Source organism: Ailuropoda melanoleuca, chromosome 17 (assembly GCF_002007445.2).
Source record: "Ailuropoda melanoleuca isolate Jingjing chromosome 17, ASM200744v2, whole genome shotgun sequence".
Taxonomy (NCBI): domain Eukaryota; kingdom Metazoa; phylum Chordata; class Mammalia; order Carnivora; family Ursidae; genus Ailuropoda; species Ailuropoda melanoleuca.
The window spans coordinates 37,998,115-38,021,378 of NC_048234.1; the positions used below are offsets into that span (position 1 = coordinate 37,998,115).

At 37.4% G+C, this 23,264-nt stretch overlaps 1 protein-coding gene across 3 annotated transcripts in view; it reads right to left on the bottom strand.

Moving 5' to 3' along the window:
* Positions 1-23,264, bottom strand: part of AGTPBP1 (ATP/GTP binding protein 1) — a 154,786-nt gene that overhangs the window by 116,695 nt on the left and 14,827 nt on the right. For 2 of the 3 annotated variants that reach the window (XM_034647437.1, XM_034647438.1), the window contains one exon: positions 11,783-11,847. The exons of the other annotated variant lie outside the window; for it this stretch is intronic. In XM_034647437.1, coding sequence (XP_034503328.1) covers positions 11,783-11,814 — 32 coding nt within the window. In that variant the 5' untranslated portion in view covers positions 11,815-11,847. The remainder of the gene's footprint in view (positions 1-11,782; positions 11,848-23,264) is intronic. 3 annotated transcript variants of the gene reach the window in all.

Genomic DNA, 23,264 nt, shown 5'->3' on the forward strand with positions numbered 1-23,264 from the left:
TGAGACTCAAAGAACAATTCCTCCCCTCTATACATGACCCAGCAACCCTTCCTGCATTTTCAGTGTATTTCCTTCAATTAATCTTGCCCTGATTCATCATCTCTCTCTCCCTTTCAACTGTATCATACCCATTGGCACACTAATATGACATAGGAAAGCTCCCACTAACTACCACCCCATTTCTCTCCTACTCCTTGAATGAGGTGCTTGTACTTGCTCTCTCCATCTTTGTACAACCTGTTCACTTTTCAAGCTTGCCTTCTGCACCCCGAGGTCTCCCAATCTCCTATGGTCACTTCCTTCCTTGTCATACTCAGTATGTCAGCACTATCCAAATCAGAGAACTCCCTCTTCTTTCACAATGACTCCACTCTCTCTTTATCTTCTTCCTATTACCACCTCTCTGAGATCCCCTCTATTGGCTCCTCCTCCTGTGACACATTTCTAGAAGCAGATTCATGGACAGCTCTATCCTTAGCCGTCTTCTTTCCACTCTCTCCACTCTTTGCCAGTGTGATCTCATCTAATCCCACCGCTGTAATTATGATCTAAATGCTGCCTGGCTCCTACACTCAACGCCAGCTTCACCCTGATAGCTTACCCAATCTAATAAGCCCAATATAAAACAATTTCTAGTTCCTCCTCTCAACGTATTCCTCTTCCAATCTTAACCCTCCCAAACCTAAATGAAACCATTGTTGCTCAGGAAAAAATCTGGACTCCCTGCCTCACACCTCAACCCAAAATCAGCTCCATCTCTGAAACAACTCAGCTTCATCCACTTGTCTCCATATCTGCTAGTACTACCCAAGCCCAACAATCATCATCTCTACTTGGAAATCACAGCCTCATAACTACTCTGCCTTCATCCTTGCTTACCAATAATCTATTTTCTCAGTGATTGTCTTTATCTTTTTATTTCAAAATAATTATAAATACAGGAAGTTGCAAAAACAATAGAGTGGTCCCTTCTACCCTTCACTTAGTTTCCCCAATGGTTACATTTACATGAACTATAGGGCAAAGCAAAAGCCAGGAAATTGACAGTGGTTAAGTATATATTTGTATGCCAATTCATCACATGTGTAGATTTGTAGAACCACTAATCTCATCAAGTTGGTATCCAGCTAAAATAAACCTTCAATGGCTTCCCTTCAGACTTTAGGTAAAATCTTATTTACTTATCACAGCCTACTAAGCCCACTGTCATCTGACTTCTGTCTACCTTTCAGATCTTATTTCTCACAACATTCCCCTCATGCACTGGGATCCAGCTCAAGGCTATCAGTTCCCTGAATACAGCAAGTTTTTCCCCAACCACAAGATCTTGCTGTCCTCTCAATCAGAAGGGTGATTTTTCCCAGCTCTATTTAGAGCTGGCAATTTTGAATTTCAGGCTGTAACCCAACCATGTGACCATTTCCTCACAAGCCCGTCCACTTCTGATATTAAAAGGTACCTAGAGAATGTATTACTATTTGAAATTATATAAACTCCACAAAGGTAGAGACCTTGCATGTCTTATTCTATATACCCAGTATTTTAAACACTGGCTGGTACAGCACAAATAATAAATATCTAGAAACATGAAAAACAGTGTGTTTTTTTCAGATTAACTGTGCCAAGTGCTTTAAATTTGGAGCTACTTCAACTGAAAAGGTATCTGAAGTTTGAAAATACACATTAAGCATGCATTTGAAAATGGGCCTAATGTACCATTTAAAATAATGCAATATTTCCTATTTTTCAAAGAGCCAGCATAACATAGACATAAAGATATATATTGATATGTATAAATCTTCAAGTATAAAAACCCAAAAAACTTTAATACGTTCAATATAGTATCACTAACAGTTTAAAAAAATATACAAATTCAATACAATATATTCTTTAGTGTGTGTATATATATAAGAAAACATTATACACACACACATACACACACTCACACATAAAAACACGCATGGAAATGATGACCATCAAATTCAGAATAGTAATTATCTCAGGATAAGGGAGAAAAATGTAATTAGGCAATAGTACACACTGTGTAATTTTTTTATTCCTCGGGTGATCAATGCACAGGTGTTCATTATATTATTCTCTAACCTTTTTGGTTTTCAGAAACATTTCACAATTTTTTTAAATAAAAGAATTCTGTAGAGATAAAACTATGTTACATGTTTAACTTTGTACATATTTTCTTTTTCTTCCAGTGTTGCAGGAGGAAGGAATGATTCCTTAAAACTGTTATCATTAAGTCTGAATGAGCAAAAACATTACTATGGAAAATTCCATAATGAACAAAAAAAGAAAAAAATAGTATAATGAACCATCATGTGCTCATCACCCAGCTTCAACAATCATCAATCCACAGACAGTCTTCTTTTACACATACCTACCTACAGGCACATACATCAGTGGGCTAATTTTGAAACACATCTCAGAAAGATCATTTCCTCTGTAAATACTTTGGCATTATATAAAAACTCTTCAAAATATATATAACTACACTATCACTACCATACCAAAAACAGTAACAATAACCCTTTAATACCAAAATCCAGTCTGAGTTCAATTTTCTTAAATTTATTAGTTCATTCTCATTCTCTCTCTCACATTTTCTTTAATAGTGTGTACAAAATCAGAAACACCAAATGAGGTTTATATATTGCATTTGTCTTTTTATCTACAAGTTTCCTATTACTTTTTTTTCCTCACAATTTATTTGTTGAAGCAGCTTGATTGTCCTATAGTTACCAACATTCTGGACTTTGCCAATTACACATCCACAACATAATTAACATGTTTGTCTATCTTCCATATTTTCTGTAAACTGGTAGTTGAATTTAAAGCCCTAATCTGATGAAGGCTTGACTTGGAGATGTGAGTTCCCTATAAGTGGTACTATAACCTTCCACAACAAGGCAAATAGTGTCTGGTTCTCTTACTTTTGTAATATAAGCAATCACTGGTCACCAATGCCTAGATCCATTACTCCGTTTAGGATTGAAAAACAGTGATACTCTATCATCCTTCACATGTTAACTAAAACAACTCCAAAAAGAGAAAAATTCCTTATTTGATGATCCAGAGGTACAACTCATCAAATAAAAACAAAATAAATGCTGGTTTTTTAACTTACCTTTATTTACCAGTTTTCATAAGAATGAGTTCATTCCCTAAAAACCTTCCCAGGTAGCCAATGAAGTATTCTGGTTTCATGCATCAGTATGAACTCAAAAATTTAAACACATTTGATATTTTATCCACTGCAATTGGATGATCAATTAATGGGAGCTTCCTAAGTTGGTTCCAAAGTCCTTTTGATATGACCCTAGTCTTTGATAGCTTTCTGGCTTTCTCTACAAAACTCTGAGAGTACCTGAGACCATATCATAAAATCTACAGTCAAAACCTACTTTCATAAAAATACTCAGAAACTTGGACACTGTGTTGAGATTTGCACTGATGATCTAAAAGCACCAGAGGGTAAAATGCTGGCACCACAGCGCAAATCAAGTCAGTGACATCAGACTGTACTAGCAGTCACTGTGCTCTTCACCACCCCGCACTCAGTTAAAAACAAAAATCCCAGTTTCACCCATGAGTATATATCTTTTTAATATTATGTGTGTGCATTAAACATTTCAGCTGCACACCAAATATGATGGTTACCTTGGGGTAAGAAAACCTGTGATTGTTCAAAATGCAAGCTGAACTAGCCACTTTTTTCACAGAACACCATCTTTACTTCAAAAAAAAAAAAAGTCAAAAAATAATAATAAAAGAAATTTTAAAAAACAATTGACAAAGATCATTCAGACTGGGGAATTTGGGCATACATTTTTTGGAAATAAACAAAATGAGTCTATCATTTCAAGAGAACAACTGACAGATTTGTTGCCAATGATAAAATCTGGCTTTTGAGCAAATTTAGAATTTCAAAGAATGTGGATCTACCATCATAGCCCTGACAGCTTCCCACTAATTAAAAAATTTCCTAGGCGCCTGGGTGGCTCAGTCAGCTAAGTGTTCAACTCTTGATCTCAGCTCAGGTCTTGATCTCAGGATGGTAAGGGCTCCACGCTGGGTGTGGAGTCTACTTAAAAGAATCTTTTTTTTCCTGATAAAATCAATGGTGATATTAATACATGTAATTTTTTAATACTGCATAATAAAATGTACCACTATTCAAAGATCTGCATTAGTCATGGAATCAATTATTTCTGAATGAACAATGCTAGATGTTACAAATTTAAAAATGGAAATAAATCATTCAAGGTGCAAAAAAAACCAATGGAATTTAATGTAACAGAGAACAAAAAGTTCACGAATACAATTTCAGACTCCACACTGCAATTAACCTTCAAAAAAACTATTACTTAGCAAGAATATCCATTCCAATTTGAATTTCAAGCAATATGGCTTTATTTCCAAAAAACGTTATCATTTATAAATGTCTATTCTTCACTTACAATTATTACTCTTGCTTTAATCATATTTTTACTGTTCCTCTACAAATACTGAACACACAGCTTTATTTTCCTACTTCATAAATCAAAGGACAATTATCCACAATTATCAAAAGGCCTTTTAGGACATCTGGGTGGCTCAGTCGGTTAAGTGCCCGCCTTTGGCCCAGGTCATGATCCCAGGTTCCTCGGGTCGAGTCCCACATCAGGCTCCTTACTCAGTGGGAAGCCTGCTTCTCCCTCTGCCTGATGCTCCCCCAGCTTGTGCTCGCTCTAGCTCTCTCTCTCTCAGCTCTGACAAATAAATAAAATTAATTAATTAATTAAATGGCCTTTTATTCAAGTACTTCTACCTTTTCTAATTTCATATCTACAAGAGCCCAGATTTTCTTCGTATTCTATAACAACAGGAACACCACACATCCACAAACTATATACACATGTATAATATGTGTACATATTATATGTAATATATACTTACATCATGACAGATTGAACTCAGAAACAGTTAAGAGAAACTAGCCATCTTCCATTAAACCACACATTAGATTTGCAAAAATGTAATGGAATAATTCTAGTCTTCCATTCTTGAAAATAGTTATTTCTAAAACAAAATATTATGTTACTATACAATTGGTTTATTGTTATTTTTTTTTTAAGATTTTTATTTATTTATTTGACAGAGATAAAGACAGCCAGCGAGAGAGGGAACACAAGCAGGGGGAGTGGGAGAGGAAGAAGCAGGCTCATAACGGAGGAGCCTGATGTGGGGCTCGATCCCATAACGCCGGGATCACGCCCTGAGCCGAAGGCAGACGCTTAACCACTGTGCCACCCAGGCACCCCATTGTTATTTTTAAATGAATAAATAGGGGCCTGGGTGGCAAAGTCAGTTAAGTGTCAGACTCTTGAATTCAGCTCAGGTCATGATCTCAGGGTCATGAGATGGAGCCCTGCATCGGGCTCTGCACTCAGGATGGCATCTGCTTAAATTTCTTTCTCCCTCTCCCTCTGCTCCCCTCCCCCAGTCTCTCCGTGCACATGCACTCTCTCTAAAAATAAATATTTTTAAAAAATAAATGAATAGTTTTAATTTCTCAGTTTCAATGTATAATATGTAAATATCAATAGCTGAAATAACTCACATCAACAAAAACTTTTTGGAGCCTTCATCACTTTAAGAGAGCACCAAGAGGTTGTGAGCTAAAAAATCTGAGAATCACTCCTCCAGACTTATCTTGAACATTTTATGCTCCTGACCTAGAATCGGCCCTTTCTCCAAAGAGCCCTGGTTCTTTTTGGTGAGAAATATTAAGAGAACTAAGTTTGAGAACTAAGGAGCAAAATACACCTTTAAAACAATTCCATAACCCAAACTTAAGAGAAATTTGCAATAGAAAAACCAAACTTCTGACATTTAATAACAGAGTGCTTCTTAAATTTTCTCTAACTAGTATTTTTCTTAAAGGTCATCTCAGCACTTTTCAGTAGTTAATAAAACATCTACTATTCAAAAAATAGTGGGTGGCACAGTCGTTAAGCGTCTGCCTTTGGCTCAGGGCGTGATCCCAGTGTTCTGGGATCGAGCCCCACATCAGGCTCCTCCGCTGGGAGCCTGCTTCTTCCTCTCCCACTCCCCCTGCTTGTGTTCCCTCTCTCACTAGCTTCTCTCTCTGTCAAATAAATAAATAAAATCTTTAAAAAAAAATTCACAAACATACAAAACACACTAAGCATAACATACATTCAATTCTCTTCCCAACTAAGAATTTATCAGTAACACTTTAAAATTTTAAATTACACCACATATTAAAAAAGAAAAAGAAAAAAACCTTTCATCTAAGTGATTCCTTTCTGAGAATCATGAGCTTTCAAATGATGGATGGATGAACAGATGGATGAATTTTTTGAAGGAAGGCAAATAGATGGAAACTGAGAACACAGGCAAATCAATTTCCCTCTCCATTTCTACTTTTCTCATCTACAGAATGAAAACTGAACAAAATATTTTAAGCCACCCCAACTCAGCTCTAAAAATGTAAGGCTGTTGACCCCTATGCTGAAAGAATCATAGGGTGAACACCAGAGAACAGCTCTACCTTCTGAATAATTTTTAGACTTTGGAAAATCTGGGGGGCAGGGGGTAAGCTATACAGCTATTCAATGGACAATCTGAACTACACTGAGAAAAGTTTCAAATAACACAACTCAGAGAAGGATGTATCTTCCTTACTTACCCTACTTTCAGATGAATCAAAATGAGGCTAAGACCAAACTTCAGAGATTCAATTTATGATTGTTAAATACTATATAGTGAGAAAATCATGGAATTGAAAATATGATCAATATGAAATACATCAAATCAAGTTAACTTTCAAATGAATTACTTTAAAGATAGTATCACTCAAATATTTGTTTCATTGTAATGGTCTCCTGCTTTGATGTTTCAGTTTACTCTCAGTCTTAGGGCTATTTTTCTAAAAGCGTAAATGTTCTTGGATATTACAAAAGTCCCAATGATGTACAGATACTATCTTTGCAACAAACAGTTTCCCAAGTGCAAGTGCTACAGAACCTATGTTCATAGGATAAATAAATGTTATCATCTTTTTTACCTTAAAATGCAAGTAATAGAGTTGTCCTCATAAAAAACGTAAAAACATCTCACAGCAAAAAAATCCACAGAAATATACTAAGGTTTTAGACTTAAACGTGACTCATAGAAACTAAGATTTAATTTCAAGCAGTATGGCTTTATTTCCAAAATGCACATTATCTTTCAAAAATGTCTGTTCCTCATTTACAGGTCTTTTTTAATTTGCTTTTATTACTTTTACTTTGTTTACATTTTTACTGTTTCTCTCCAAATACTGAACACACAACTTTATTTCCTTCCATCATAAATCAAAGGACAATAGAAATTTCATTATCATTCTTTTGTAGAAAGAATTAAATATTTAAATATGTAAGTTTGGAAAACAATATTCTTCTAACTGGAAGCGAAGAGTAACTACTTCTCTGACTCCCTCTTGTAATTAAATGCATAAAAGGCTTCTTTAACAATAAATTCTAGTTCAACACTACCAAGTGACTTATAGACAACCAGTAAAAACTTGTTACTATTTTAAACTGCCTAAATTTATACTAACATCAGCAATAATTAGTCAAGTTATCCTTTAAATTCCTTCACCAAAGTTAATTGAATGCTAATTATTTTATATTCATTATTTTTGTAACTTCTCTGGTCATGTTCCACACTGGGAATTTAGGTACATGTTTGTGGCTAACTGCTTTGGCCTGGTATCTGTTCTACCTTTCAGAGTAACAAGCTTCACTCAAGTATATGGCCACCTTCTCATTTTTAGCTTAATATAAAAGTTAGTGTAGGCTAGGTCAGAGGTTCTCAGTTTTGTTTTGGGGTTTTTCTAGGGGGTTTCTGGAGGGGGGTTTTTGGTCTCATGGTATCTTTACACTCAAAAATTACTGAGGAGCCACAAAGAGCTGTTTTTTTCATGGGAAACAGAAATAAATCTAACAAACAACCTGAAAGACCAGTACACTGAAAACTACAAAACACTGCTAAAAAAAAATTTTAAAAGATCATAAAAAAGGAATATGCTGTGCTCAAGAGTAAGAAGACTCAATGTTGTTAAGATATCAATTCTCCCTTGATCTACAGAATCAAGGCAATCCAGTAAAAATCCCAGCAGGCTATTGTGTAGAAATTGTAAAATTGATGCTAAATTCACATGAAAATACGAAAAAGGCCCAACTTTGGAAATAAAAGAACAAAATTGGTAGACCAACACTAATTCTGAGTCTCACTATAAAGTCACCAAGGCAGAGAGGTATCATCACTAAGATTAACATCTGAATCAGTAGAACAAAACAGAGTCCAAAAATAGACCCATACATACATGGACAATTGATTTTTGAAAAAGATACAAAGCCAATTGACTGAGAGGATGATTTTGCAGGTATATATAGGCCAAACTTACCAAACTGTACTCTCTATGTATAGTTTGTTGCATGATGACTGTATCTCAATAAATTTGTTTAAAAATTAGAGGGGGTCTTAGTAAGTTAAGTACTCTTAGTGTACTGATTAAAGCAGAAACTACACAGGAATGGTTGAAGTGTGTGAAATGAAATGTAGATTGAATTTACAGACTATTTCAAAATTTTTGGCTTTTAAGGGAATCAGATACATCAGGTAGTGACAGGAGAGCATAGTCCAAATACTGGGAAGCCCAGATCTTGTTTAAATAGTAAGGAATGAGGGGCTCCTGGGTGGTGCAGTTGTTAAGCGTCTGCCTTCGGCTCAGGGCATGATCCCAGCGTTATGGGATCAAGCCCCACATCAGGCTCCTCCGCTATGAGCCTGCTTCTTCCTCTCTCACTCCCCCTGCTTGTGTTCCCTCTCTCGCTGGCTGTCTCTCTCTCTCTGTCAAATAAATAAATAAAATATTTTAAAATAAATAAATAAATAGTAAGGAATGAAAGAGTTAAAGATTCAAGACAGAAGAATAAATGATTAAAAGACCTTGAAAAGGAAGAAGGGAGATGAAATCAATAACACAGGTATCAGTATTAGTATCTGACAAGAAAGGAGATACATTCTCTGCTGTAGTAAATAACAGGAGGGTAAGCAGAGGATGGGATCAAATAAAGGGGAATATGTAAATTTCTGGTGTAAGAAACGTGAGGATAATAGATTGTATTATCTCTGTGATATCAGGAGGGGAGGCCATTTGTTGAGGGTCTGTATTTAAGACATCTGAGGATTTCAAAGGTTTAAAGGGTAAAGAGAAAGTATAAAATAATCATTACAAAAACTGAGAAAATGAACTTTTCCAGAAAACCACAGTTGCAAGATTGTTGGGTTCAGTTCAGGCCAATGATCAATAATTTTTTGTGATATCTGCCACGTTAGTTCATCCTCCAGCATCATTTAGCTGCTCCACAAAGGTTTATCCAGAGAAAGGGTTTTGTCAGATGGGTGTGAGGGAAAAATACAAAGTCAGGTAAAAATACTTCAGGTCTTTTCAAGAATGTAATGACAGTGGATTCTACACTGGGTAAGAAAGGAGGAGGAATGAGTGAAAATAAAAGTCAATAGATTAGCACTCCAGGTAAGGCAGGGGTACAGGGCAGACACTGCAGCAAGGGGCCTAGAAAGATGCAAGATTATAGGAAGGGAAAAGAAAGATTTTGACCCTTTTCTATCTATCTCGATTCATCTTTCTGCATCCGGCTTTCTTCACAGAGCAAAATGACATGTATTGGTAGAAACTGTCATTTCTTTAAGATGAAGATCACTCGCAGTGTTTCCAATTTAGTTAGCCTAAAACAGTGACAAACATAACAATAAATATCCAATAAAATCTATCTCAGGAGAAAAAAAATGAAAACTAACCCTAGGAGCCAGAAGCTATCAAACTAATTTCATATTCATATGGAACAACAATCTAGTAATTTTATGTAGTTTAGCTAATCAACAAATAGCATTACTTGTTTGACCTAATCCAAAAAGTAAGGCTGATGCTCCTTCTTTCTGTTTTTGTCTTTGTTTTTTAAGATTTATTTATTTATTTTTGAGAAAGAGAGAGCCTACACGCAAGCGAGCAGGTGAACGTGTGCGTGGAGGGAGGGGCAAAGGGAAAGAATCTTAAAGCAGGTTCCCCCCAACCTTGAGATCATGACCTCTGCCAAAACCGAGTCTGAGCCTTAATCTACTGAGCTCAGGTCATGATCTCACGCGTGGTGAGATGGAGCCGGGAGGTGCATAGGGCTCTGCCCTCAGCGGGGAGTGGGCTTCAGGATTCTCTCCCTCTGCCCCTCCCCCCACTTGCTAGCGCTCTTGTGCACGCATGCTCTCTCTCTCTTTCTCTCTCAAATAAATGAAGTCTTTAAAAAATAAAAATTTAAAAACTTGGGGCACCTGGGTGGCTCAATTGGTTAAGGGTCTGCCTTTGGCTCAGGTGATCCCAGGGTTCTGGGATAGAGCCCCACGTTGGGCTCCCTGTTCAGCAGGGAGTCTGCTTCTCCTTCTCCAGGTGTCCCTCCCCCCAACCCCTCCCTTGCTCTCTCTCAAAATAAATAAAATCTTTTTTTAATTAAAAAATAAATAGGGGCGCCTGGGTGGCTTAGTTGTTAAGCGTCTGCCTTCGGCTCAGGGCGTGATCCCAGCTTTCTGGGATCGAGCCCTGCATCAGGCTCCTCTGCTGGGAGCCTGCTTCTTCCTCTCCCACTTCCCCTGCTTGTGTTCCCTCTCTTGCTGGCTGTCTCTCTCACTGTCAAATAAATAAAGAAAATCTTTAAAAATAAATAAATAAATAAATAAATAAAACACTATCACTACCTCATTCCTTTCCTACAGAAATTACAAAAATACTTAACAATGAAATTTGTTATAACTGGAAAATCTAATAATTTAAGGAACAAATCTTTATCTAAACTGTATATATACTTTTCACTATAAAACAGAGTCAAATCATACCTGTAAACGCAAAGTTGTAAAAATGTAAATATAACATACAACACTGCTACAAAGCAAAAACTGATTATCATCGGTATTAATAAGTTGTCATTTACTGAGCCTGCTAGACACTCACTATTTAATCTTTACAATTTCATAATGACAGCATTATTACACTCATTATATGGATGAGAAAACTGAGATTTAACAGAGTTAAGCAATCTAGCTAAAAAAATTCCAAAATAGAATCAGTTTGTCTGACTTTTAACTGAAAGAGTACACAGTAAAACCTTGCTAAGGACAATTTCTTGGTATTTAAGAGCATTAACAGAGATGATGCTTTAACTCAGGGGTTAAGCTTTTTCTGGAAAGAGCCAGACAGAATATATTTTAGGTACTATGTGCCATACAGTCTCTGTCATATTTACTCAAGTTTGCCACTATAGAGCAAGCGTCCAGACAATATATAAAGCACAGCTGTGTTCCAATAAAACTTAATTTATATACACAGAAATTTCAATTTCATATAAACTTCATATGTCATAAATATTCTTCTTTTTATTTTTCTTCCCCAACCATTTAGAAATGTTAAAAACTATTCTTAGCTCATGGGCCATACAAAAACAAGAGGTAGACCAGATCTGGCCCAAGGGTCATAGTTTGCTGACTCCTGCTTTAACTGAAAAGTTAAACATTAATAAATATTAATTTAAAAATATAAATACAACATATAATTATTTAAACACAAATAATATTCTCAAATAAGGAGTTTCAAATAACCACTTCATGTACTATTTCCATAACTGATACATATTGGTATTTAGAATTACAGTACCTTTTCTCTGATATTACTTTTAACTTGCTCATCTTGAGTTACTTCATTTCAACATTGCAGATAATCTAAAAGAAAACAATGTTAATGATATTAAATACATAATTGTTTATATATATTAGATGTCATAAAAACCATGCCACTGAAAGTTATTATGGGCAACACAAAATAACACCAGAAACCAAAGGAGAATATTTGAGTTTTATGTGCTTCTGGCAAGTTATTTCACTATGCAAAAATGTGTGACTATTACATGACCTAAAACTAGCCAGTAAAATGTTATCAAAATGAAAAAACCTAACACAACAGCCTATATGATCTAGTGTTAAGATTTCTTTTAAGACAGTTCAAATTATCTTTTCCTATTCTTATACACTCAAACAAACTATAGCAGTGTACTTAGTGTCCACTATTCACACAATGGTCAAATACTGGTAAATATGTAAGATTATTTCTATGCGAGAACACTTTTTAATAACAAATTGTTTAGACAGTAAAAACCAACTATACCATCATCTCATTTAATATACTTATTATTTTCCTTCAATCAATACAAGTTTTATCATTAGAAAGTACACATTTATACACTTTAAAACTTTAAATCTTGGGGCGCCTGGGTGGCACAGCGGTTAAGCGTCTGCCTTCGGCTCAGGGCGTGATCCCGGCGTTATGGGATCGAGCCCCACATCAGGCTCCTCTGCTATGAGCCTGCTTCTTCCTCTCCCACTCCCCCTGCTTGTGTTCCCTCTCTCACTAGCTGTCTCTATCCCCAGAACGCCGGGATCATGCCCTGAGCCAAAGGCAGACGCTTAACCGCTGTGCCACCCAGGCGCCCCTGACTATTCTTTCTTTTAATTGACTTTTTAAGAAGACTACAAAGTCAAAGTAATTTTTTCCCATTTCCCAAATTAACTAAGAATCAAAAAACCTAAGGAGGGAAAAAAATCCTATGATTTCAAAAGCACTACTACCGCCATAAACATAAGGTTAATTAAGTTACTTCTACTTGTTGAGTGGTAGTACCTTCTCTAAAAGTGCATTAAGAGCACATCTCATGAAAAGTTTACTGTGAATCTTATTAGAGCTGACAGAGTTGGAAAGGTTAATGCTGGGCACTTACATCACAACCAATTCTATTTCAACAGTTAAGAAATGACTCAAACTTCCAATTCACAATAAAATAACAGTCGAACAACAGGCATTCCTGTCCTCTCCCTCCCAGGACTAGAGTAAAGTAAACAGCAAAGCAATAAAGAGAAATTAAGTTACGTTTAAGCCCACAGTGACCAAAAGGAAAACTAAAGGGGGGGCCCTGTCCAGAAGAACTCAGGAAACTTGGAACCCAAGGACTTGGAGGTGCCAAGCACAAGAGAGGAAGAGACTGCTCAACAGCTAACGAACACTGTAATTCCAAGTAACTTCCTACCTCCTCAGTATCCCATACCTTACCATTGTGGGAAATTTTCCACAGCCAGTCCTAGAATTCCTGACAAATAATCTAAAGAAACTGATAACCTCAAAGAATTCTGCTTTCTGGGACTGAAGAGTACTCCAGGAAGAAGGCCAGCTCTCAACCCCATCATCCTAGAGCTAAGCCAGTATTGTCCCTTATGGTCACTTTTTATAGCCTAAGGCCAGAGTGCCCCCAGAGAACACAAAAACTTTCCATTTTGAAAGTCTGTATTTGTTACGGTATCGTTAATTGAAAGAACAGGCACCTAGAAGCAGAAGTGCTGCATTTCACCAAGTCTGTAGCTTTGCCAACCGTGACAAAGCAAGAAATAGGCAAAGAAATTGAGACTATATACAAGGGCGTAACTATAAAAACTGACCGTGAAGTTTAGGTATAATCTACTCATTCCCCTTTAGTGGGTCATTTTCATCACCATAAAGTCACATTGTTATTTCTGTGTCTTGAAGGAAAAAAAATACACTCTCTATGCTCCCACTTCCTCAATCCAGCTACTGTTCCATTTCTCCTCCCTCCCAAAAGCAAAGAGGTGTTTACACACACTGTCAGCAAGTCCTCTCTCCCCCTCCTCTCCTAAACACACTCCAGTCAGGTTCTCCCCACCTCACTTGTCAGTCCACGTGACCTCCATTTCCCTGAATCCAACTGTTCGTTCTCAGTCCTCATCTTGTCTGATCAGCAGCATTTGCTTGAACTGGTCACTCCCTTTCCTTGGAAATACTTTCCTCATTTGGCCATACTCTCTAAGTTTACTTCATTGGATGCCCCAAGCTCAGTTCTTTCTTGTCCTTTTCGAACTCCAGTCCATTCCTTGGTGACCTCGTCCAGTCTCATGACTACTCAACATCTCCACGTGGATCTCAAATAATATCACAAACTCAACATATCCAATACTGATCCCCTGACCTGCTCTTCCCTACTAAGTGTGCTCTCACCTCAGCTTTTCCAACTGTAGTTAAAGACAATTCTCTCTCCAATTCTTAGTCTAAAACCTTAACTTCCTCCTTGACTCCTGTCTTACATCCCACATCCAATCCATCAGCAAATCCTGATAATTCTACTTTCAAAATACATCCAGAATCTGATCACTTCACCATAGCTACTACTACCATGGGCAAGTCAATCATCCTAATTAGTCTCCCTTCTACCTTTGGCCCTCTACAGTCTATTCTCAACAGAACATCCTGACTGATCCTTTTAAACCTTGGGGAAAAGAGGGGGAAAAAAAACCAAAAAACCTTAGGTAAATCTTGTCACTGCCCTGCTCAAAGTCCTGAGATGCTGTCTATTTCAGTGGCATTGTGGGCCCTAGGGGAACACCCTCAGCCCTTCCTTCCCTGACCATATCTCCTACCTACAACTCGCCTCACTCACGCTGCTCTAGACACACTGGCTGTGCTTCCCTGCTTTCCTCCAATTCTTACCTTGCCCAAGCTGTTTCCTCCACCTGAAATGTTCTGCCAGATACCCTAATGATGGACCAACTTCCAAACTTCCTTTGCTTGAGTGTCGCCTTTTCAATAAAGCCTACTCCAACCATCCTATTTAATTCTGTAAACTATTTCCAGACTCCAGCATACCCATTGCCCCTTGCTTGAATCTACTGTTTTTTTCCAGAGCGCTCACCACCTTCTAATACAGGATGATTCAAAGATAACTGAACACTTTGAAAACTGTGCTATTCAGTAACTGATTACATATGAACGAACCTGTGTCAAAATAACTTTTAAGGGAACAACCAGTTTAGTTCTATAAACTTTTTAATGCTCAATGGATGTCCCATTACACCATATGTATCAATCACGTAATCAAATTCACCCCAGACCCTTACCAGCTTATCACCACTGATAATGACAAAAGTAACCACAATGGGTTCCTTCATTTCCTCAAGGTTTTGAGAAAAGAGTGGCAGCAACCCAAGGTTCTTGATATATCCAAATAAGAAATCCCATGGTTTAATATCTAGTATCTCACTGGTCAGTATTTCACTCATTTTAAAAACGTTGCAAACTAGATAATTTATTTAACTCTGTGCATTGCTTATTATCTATATCTCCCTGCTAGAATTAAAACTCCATGAGGGCAGAAATCTACTTTGCTTACTAAATGCCTTCCAAGTATCTAGAACAGAGCCAGCACATGGCAGGTGCTAAAAAAAATTTTTAAATGAGCAAATCTAGGTTTTAAAGACTTGCTTTGAGAAAATTTTACTACACAAATGTGAAAAAAGTCTTCATTTTAAAAAATCTAACAATATGGTAGATATGGTATACTGGCATACGGTATCTATCCCAATTTCCATCTAGTTTACCTTCCTGTACTACAAGAACTTGAAAGCTTTATAAAGAAAAAAAAAAAAAAAGCATTTCCTGGACTCCCCTGAGGCTAGAGTTCCAGCTGTGACTTAAATCCACCAATCTCAATCTCATCATTTCAGAGAGACTTAAAAAACCAAAAGGATGCCTGATTCCACGGGCAAACACAAACACACGCACATTCGGTTCTTGGACAGCAATGCATGCAGAGGTCCCAGAGTCTAGTCCAGGGTTCCTCATAAGCTGTTGCTAGAATTCTTTGAGAGCTCACCACTGAGGTGAAAATTTTTTTTTTCTTTTTTACTTTTGTGCACCAAGCAATGGTGACATTCACAGTAACCAATCAGCCATATATGGGGTGTCTGGGTGGCTCAGGTGGTTAAGTGTCTGCCTTCAGCTCAGGTCATGATCCCAGGGCCCTGGGATTGAGCCCCACCACGTCAGGCTCCCTGCTCAGGAGAGAGTCTGCTTCTCCCTCTCTCTCTGCCCCTCCTCCCACTCCTGCTCGCTCCATCTCTCTCTCTCTCTCTCAAATAAATAAAGCTTAAAAAAAAAAAAAACACCCAGCCATATGTGACAGTGCACGGTAGGACCATGTTCACTTGGACACAGTTTGCCTTCACAGTTGGAGGCTGCATGGCACAGGGGAAGGATGGTAGTCTGATTCACCCCAGCTTCTCCCTTTCAAGTTACCTCCCCTAATCTGGTAACATTAGTAACAAAGAATTATATATTGTGAATCATTTCACTAAACTAGCACAAGAGGAGACATAAACACAAAACCCCATCTTTACAATGAAAACTACTTATCAGGGGTCCCTGGGTGGCTCAGTCAGTAAAGCCTCTGCCTTCAGCTCAGGTCATGATCCCAGGGTCCCGGGATTGAGCCCTGCAAGGGGCTCCCTGCTCAGCGGGAGTCTGCTTCATCCTCTCCCTCTGCCACTCTCCCTACCCCCCTGTCCCTACTCTCTCAAATAAATAAAATCTTAAAAAAAAAAAAAAAACTACTTATCAATGGGCTGATACATGGGCAGGTAATTCTGTCATATTCCATTTTATATGGGCTGTGGAAAACCATTTTTCAAGTGCAGCATGGCTCCAGCGATATTCAGAAAGCATTTAACTATAAATTACAGTCATCTGACACGTTAAAGATACTACTGGAATCTCAAACATGATAAACTTTTTGTTTAAAAAAAAAAATTACATACAATGAAAAGGCTGAGGCAAAGTTATATAGTAGCAGAACTTACTGACCAGAAAAGGGAGCCACCCAATTATGGAGACCCTAATGAGGCCAGAAGTAAAATTTTCCTTAGTAAAACGTTTGTACAAGGGGCGCCTGGGCGGCTCAGTCAGTTAAGCGTCTGCCTTTGGCTCAGGTCATGATCTCAGGGTCCTGGGATCAAGCCCCACATCGGGCTCCTTGCTTCGCGGGGAGCCTGCTTCTCCCCCTCCCTCTGCCAACGGCTCTGCCTACTTGTGATCCCTCCCTCTTTCTCTCTCTCACACTCTGTCAAATAAATAAATAAAATCTTTTAAAAAATAAAATAAAATGCTCGTACAAGATGTCTTAAGAGAAATTTTTAAAGTTCTACAGTACACTAACAGTAACAGTAACATATTAACATGTCATGTTTAAATGTTTAAATATTTATTTAATAAATATTTGTTTAAATATTTATGTTTAAATACCCACATAAGAAAAATAAATTTCTCTATCTAGACTGATGAGTCAACAGAGGTCACTAACTATATTAAGATTATATTCCATACATACTACATATTTATGAGTATTCTAAGATTTGAAAATGGTGAAATCAAGAAAACTTTTTTTTGCTAGAAGTACGGCCCAAAACCAACTAAGGACAGGATATTTAGTATTTTGTCCTCCTATCTAGAAACAAAAGTGTGTCTTGAAGAACAGTGTTGATGTCTGTACTGACAATGTCCCATTAACAGCTGACTCCATGTGAAGATTTGCCACTCTTGTTTAAATAAAAAAAAAAAAAAAAAGCTGACTTCACAACACAGTGTTTTCTCCACGAAGAGGTGCTATTGTCAAAAGCTCTGGGAGATGAAAAGAAAAAAGTTCTATCTGAAACTACAAAAAATGATTAAGTTTATTAAACAAAAACCTGTTCATTCAAAAATGTTTAAAGAACTATGTTACAACCTGAACAAAGAGCATATGATCTCCCACTATATGCAAAAGTCCAGTGGCTTAGTGGATGAAGAGTTCTCAACAGGCTGTCTGAGCTGAAAGGTGAAGTGCAGAGTATTTTCACAAACACAATAGGCTAAGTGCTTCGAGGACAAATTATGGCTACGGAAACTAGCCAACTTAGCAAACACTTGTTATCACATGAAACAAGTGAACAACTCTCTGCAAGACCTTAGAGAAAATATTTTGACTTCATGTGACCAGATTCTTGGGGAAAAAATCATGTGACAAAAGAAAACCTTTATAAAACTGCTCCTTTTGCTGCTTGAATTTGAGAATGAAAAGGGGTATCTGCAAATCTCAAGTCTAACTGACCTAGAGGAACAAAATTAAAAAGCAAAATTAAACAGGATTTTCTTATTTTCAAACAAGTGTAAGACTGAATGAGGGGGGCGCCTGGGTGGCACAGCGGTTAAGCGTCTGCCTTCAGCTCGGGGCGTGATCCCGGCGTTGTGGGATCAAGCCCCACATCAGCCTCCTCTGCTATGAGCCTGCTTCTTCCTCTCCCACTCCCCCTGCTTGTGTTCCCTCTCTCGCTGACTGTCTCTATCTCTGTCAAATAAATAAATAAAATCTTAAAAAAAAAAAAAAAACCACCTGAATGAGGGACCCTTTTCTCTGAATCTGCTAAGGCTGAGAACTTGACTTTGAGGGAGAAGAATTTTATGTGCTGTGATCTGATTACACACTCAAGATGAGATTTACTCATCTGTCCCTTAAAAAGTGCTGGATTTCTATGAAAGAGTACTGTCCTGGAAATCATAGGAAAATAATGAACATATGGCTGAAGGTTTTCAACTTCTCAAGTAAGAAATAATTTTGTTTTTTAAGAAGCATCAAGAGCAAGGAAGAAATCATCTTACATCACTTGAAAATGAAATCTGTCAATGGTTATTTCAAGTTCAACATAGAAAACATTCAAAAGAAAAAACAAGTTTCATATGAGAAATAAACTTAATTCTTTTAGTTTTAAAAAATAACAATTTTATTGTATAAAGCCTTTTCATAGAAAAAATCAACACATAATTGTTTGTAACTTCTGGACCTATATTTGAACCTCAAATTAGTTTAAAAAAAAGTTTGTGTTTTTTCCCAAATTCTGGTATTAATTACATCTTGGGCTCTACTTTTATTAATATTATTTTGACCTATCATTTTTAGTAGCTTTGCTATTTGACACTGTTAATGTTCACATTGTAAATAACGTTAATTAGAATCAAAGTGGTAGTGGCAAAAAGATAGAAAAGCAGACCAACAGAATGTACGTTAAAGTCTAGAAATAAATGCACACATCTATGGCTAGCTGATTTTTGGCAAGGATACCAAGACTACTCAATGAAGAGAGAATTCGAGCATACCTCAGAGATATGCAAGTTCAATTACAGACCACTGTAATGAAGCAATTATCACAACAAGGCAAGTGAAGTGATTTTTTTAGTTTCCAATGCATATAAAAGTTATGTCTACACTATACTGATAGTCCATTAAGCGTGTAATAGCACAATGTCTAAAAAAATAATGTGCATACCTTAATTAAAAAGTACTTTATTGCTAAAAAGTACAATGCTTTCATCAAGTCATAATCACCAATCGCAGATCACCATAACAAATAATGAAAAAGTCTGAAATAACACGAGAATTACCAAAACGTGACATACAAAGTGAGCAAACGCTGTTGGAAAAATGGTGCCAATAGTCTTGCCAGACGCAGCATTGCCACAAACCTTCAGTTTGTAAAAAAAAAACACACTATCTGCAAAACGTAATAAAGTGAAGCACAATAAAATGAGGTATGCCTGTAGTCCCTTCTATGGCTGGGATAACTGGACTTCCACATGCAACAGAATGAAGTTGGGCTCAAACCATATTATAAAAATTAACTGAAAATGGATCAATGACCCAAATATCAGTGTTAAAACTTAGCTGAAAACATGGAAGTAAAACTGCATGACCTTGGATTTCGCAAGAGATCCTCAGTGACAGCAACAAAAGCAAAAGCAACAAAAGAAAAAAAGACAAAGTGGACTTCAAAATTAAAAACTTTCATGCATCAAAGGACATTATCAAGAAAGTGAAAAACAAACACAGAATGGAAGAAAATATTTGCAAATCATACATCTGATAAGAGTTTAATAGCCAAATATATTAAGAACTCCTGCAATTCAACAAAAAGATAACTCAATTTAAAAATGAACAAAGGACTTGAGGGGCACCTGGCTGGCTCAGTTGGTTGAGCATGCGACTTGGGGTTCTGAGTTCAAGCCCCATGTTGGGTATGAAGAGTACTTAAAAATATTTTTTTTAAAAATGAGCAAAGGACTTGAATAGACACTTCTCTAAAGAAAATTTTCAAATGACCTATAAGCACATGAAAAGATGCCCACCATCATCAGACACTACAGAAATGCAAATCAAAATCACAGTATTACTTCATACCAACTAAGATGTCTATAATTTTTAAAATGGTAAATAAGTGTTGAAAATGTAGAAAAACTGAAACGCTCATTTGTTGCTGGCGGGAACGTAAAATGCTGCAACCACTGCAGAAAACAGTTTGGCAGTTCCTCAAAAATCTAAATATAGAATACCCAGCAATTCTACTCCTAGGTATACACCCAAAAGAATTGAAAACAGGGACTTGAACGGGTAATTGTACTTTAATGTTCGTAGAAGCATTATTCACAACAGCCAAAGGCAGAAACATTCAAGTGTCCACTAACAGATAGATGAACAGACAAAATGTGGTATATACATACAATGGAATACTATTTGGCCATAAAAAAGAATGAAGTTCTGACATACCCTACAACACAAACCTTGAAAATATTATGTTAAGTGAAATAAGTCAGATACAAAACAACAAATATTATATGCTTCCACCTATATGAAATATCTAGAATAGGCAAATTCATAGAGATATAAAGTAGATCAGAAGTTTACCAAGGGCTGGAGGCAAAGGAAATAGGGAGTCATAGTCTATTAATAATTACAAAGTGTCTGTTTGCGTGACCAAAAAATTTTGGAAATAGTGAGGTTCACTGCACAACTCTGTGAATTAAAATCAATGCCACTGAATCAAAAGCTTAAAAATGGTTAAAATAGCAAATTTTATGTTAGATACATTTTACCACAATAGAAAAATTATAAAAAATTAACTTACATTATTTAAATTAAGTCCATCAAGCCTATCTTTATTTTTTTTAATGTATTTATTTGAGAGAGAGAGAGAGAAAGAGCATGAGCAGTGGGGAGACGCAAACAGGGAGGGAGAAGCAGACTCCATGCTGAGCAATGAGCCCGACATAGGGCTCGATCCCAGGACCCTGAGATCACGACCTGAGCTGAAGGTAGACACTTAACCGACTGAGCCACCCAGGCGCCCCAAGCCTATCTTTTAAAAAAATGAATCCCATTTTAGCTGAAGTCAGTAATTTAATAGAAATTTATTATCTTCACTATATGAGGTTTTAAAAATCATGAAAAGGAAAAACATTAGTTTCCAGAATGGTAAGGTAAATTTAACTACCTATTTGCTTTTCATGTAAGGTTCATTAAAGTTTTGTGTGTGTGTGCTTTAAAGAAAAATAAAACTACTCTTGTATACATCATATACCACAAGCCATAATTTATTAATATCTTGTGTAGTAAAAATCTGTGGTAAGACGCCTAGGCCTACTTATATGAAGTAAAAAAATAAAGTGGGAAATTCAAGAAATGGAAAACTTGTTTTTCCTACCTGCGTTACTAACTCACATTAGAGCTTATACCCTTTATGGGGATAGAGATCCACACGAAAGAGTAGATAAATTAACTGGCCAAAATAAACAAATGCACAGGAAAATATTCTCTTTCAAAAGAGCGTTAACAATCATTACTGGAAAGGGCGCTTGGATGGCTCAGACAGTTAAGTGTCTACCTTCGGTTCAGGTCATGATCTCCAGGTCCTGGGATCAAGCCCTGCATCGGGCTCCCAACTCAGAAGGGAGTCTGCTTCTCCCTCTCCCTCTCCCTCTGCTTGTGCTCTCTCTCTCTCTTTCTCTCTCTCTCCCCTCCAAATGAATAAATAAAATCTTTAAAAAAAAAAAAAAACTATTACATAAACCTAAAATTTCAAATGCTGCCCCACCAGCTTTGAGACTCACAGGGTCCCAAAGGCCTAATGTCTTACCACATGTATTCCCATCTACCACGAAAGACTTCACCCAGCTAGTTCCACCATCAGCTGAACCAGCTGCACTCCACTCAGTCCTCAAGCTGTCAGCCCTGAGAATTATTCTAACAAACTAATCACATCCTCCCGTACTCGTTACTTCATCCTTTTGTTCTTACAAAGCCTGCCTGCCATGGCCTCTGTGACTGGTTCACCTTATGCCCAAATGCAACCCCCATGAGACATGCAGTATCCTCCACTCCCCAGTCGTGAATATAGGACTAATAAACTGTTACTATCATCTGGTCAATGTCAGGTAGTAGCCATCTCATACCATTTAAGACAGAAGATCCCTCCCCTTCACCAATGAATTGAATAGGTGATCAAAAAACAATTACTATATCTAAACTTTCTCTTCACACTAGTATCACTGCTGCAGATGTTCTAATTTTTATGCAGGAATTCCCTGAGACCTGAAAATTATTTCATGGACCCTTCAGGGTATAAAGAAACAGAAAGGCCGCAGGCAGGGCTGGTGCAGACCACAACAGGTACTGGTCCACTGTGGTTCTAAGCTAGTACATACAGCAAGGCATTCCTGACCACCACAGCCTCCTGACCACCACAGTTTCCCGATTTTATTAATTTTTTTATAAAGTAAAAATTCAGTTTATTCATCTGTTTATGACACAGTACACAACAGGCAAAGTATTTCACATTACAGATTTTGTTTCCAACTCCTTGGAATGTTCATTTCTTTGGCCGATAGAAGAGACTAGACATGAGAGGCAGGCCATGCTTAGGCAACTGAAATAAAGATGAGGAGGGGGGGCAATGATAACGTCATCCTCGCAGGGATGGGCACAAGGGGACAATTGGTCACAAGCTATTTTCTGGAACTATTAGCTAGAAACAAAGGAGCACCACTCTTGGATACTCATGCCATCATGGGCCTCAGTCATCCCCACCACACAGGTACAGCAGTGCTTGCAGGGAGTTGCCTTTGGTGTCTTGCTGGATGCAGTCATACAAGAACCTGCCATACTTTCTCTTGAACTCAGACCTAATTTTCAACATGTCCACTTCACTGTGAGAGATACCATGACTCTATTCAGGACTTCATTGGGGCACCTGGCTGGCTCAGCCAGTAGAGCCTGTGACTCTTGATCTCAGGATCATGAGTTTGAGCCCCACGCTGGGTGCAGAGATTACTTTAAAAAAATTTTTTTAAGATTTAATCAGGACTTTATCATGAGTCCCTTTGTCCTTTAAGGGCTTGTTTTGAATGCACTGGATCAGGTTCAGGAAAGCATTTTCCAGGTTTC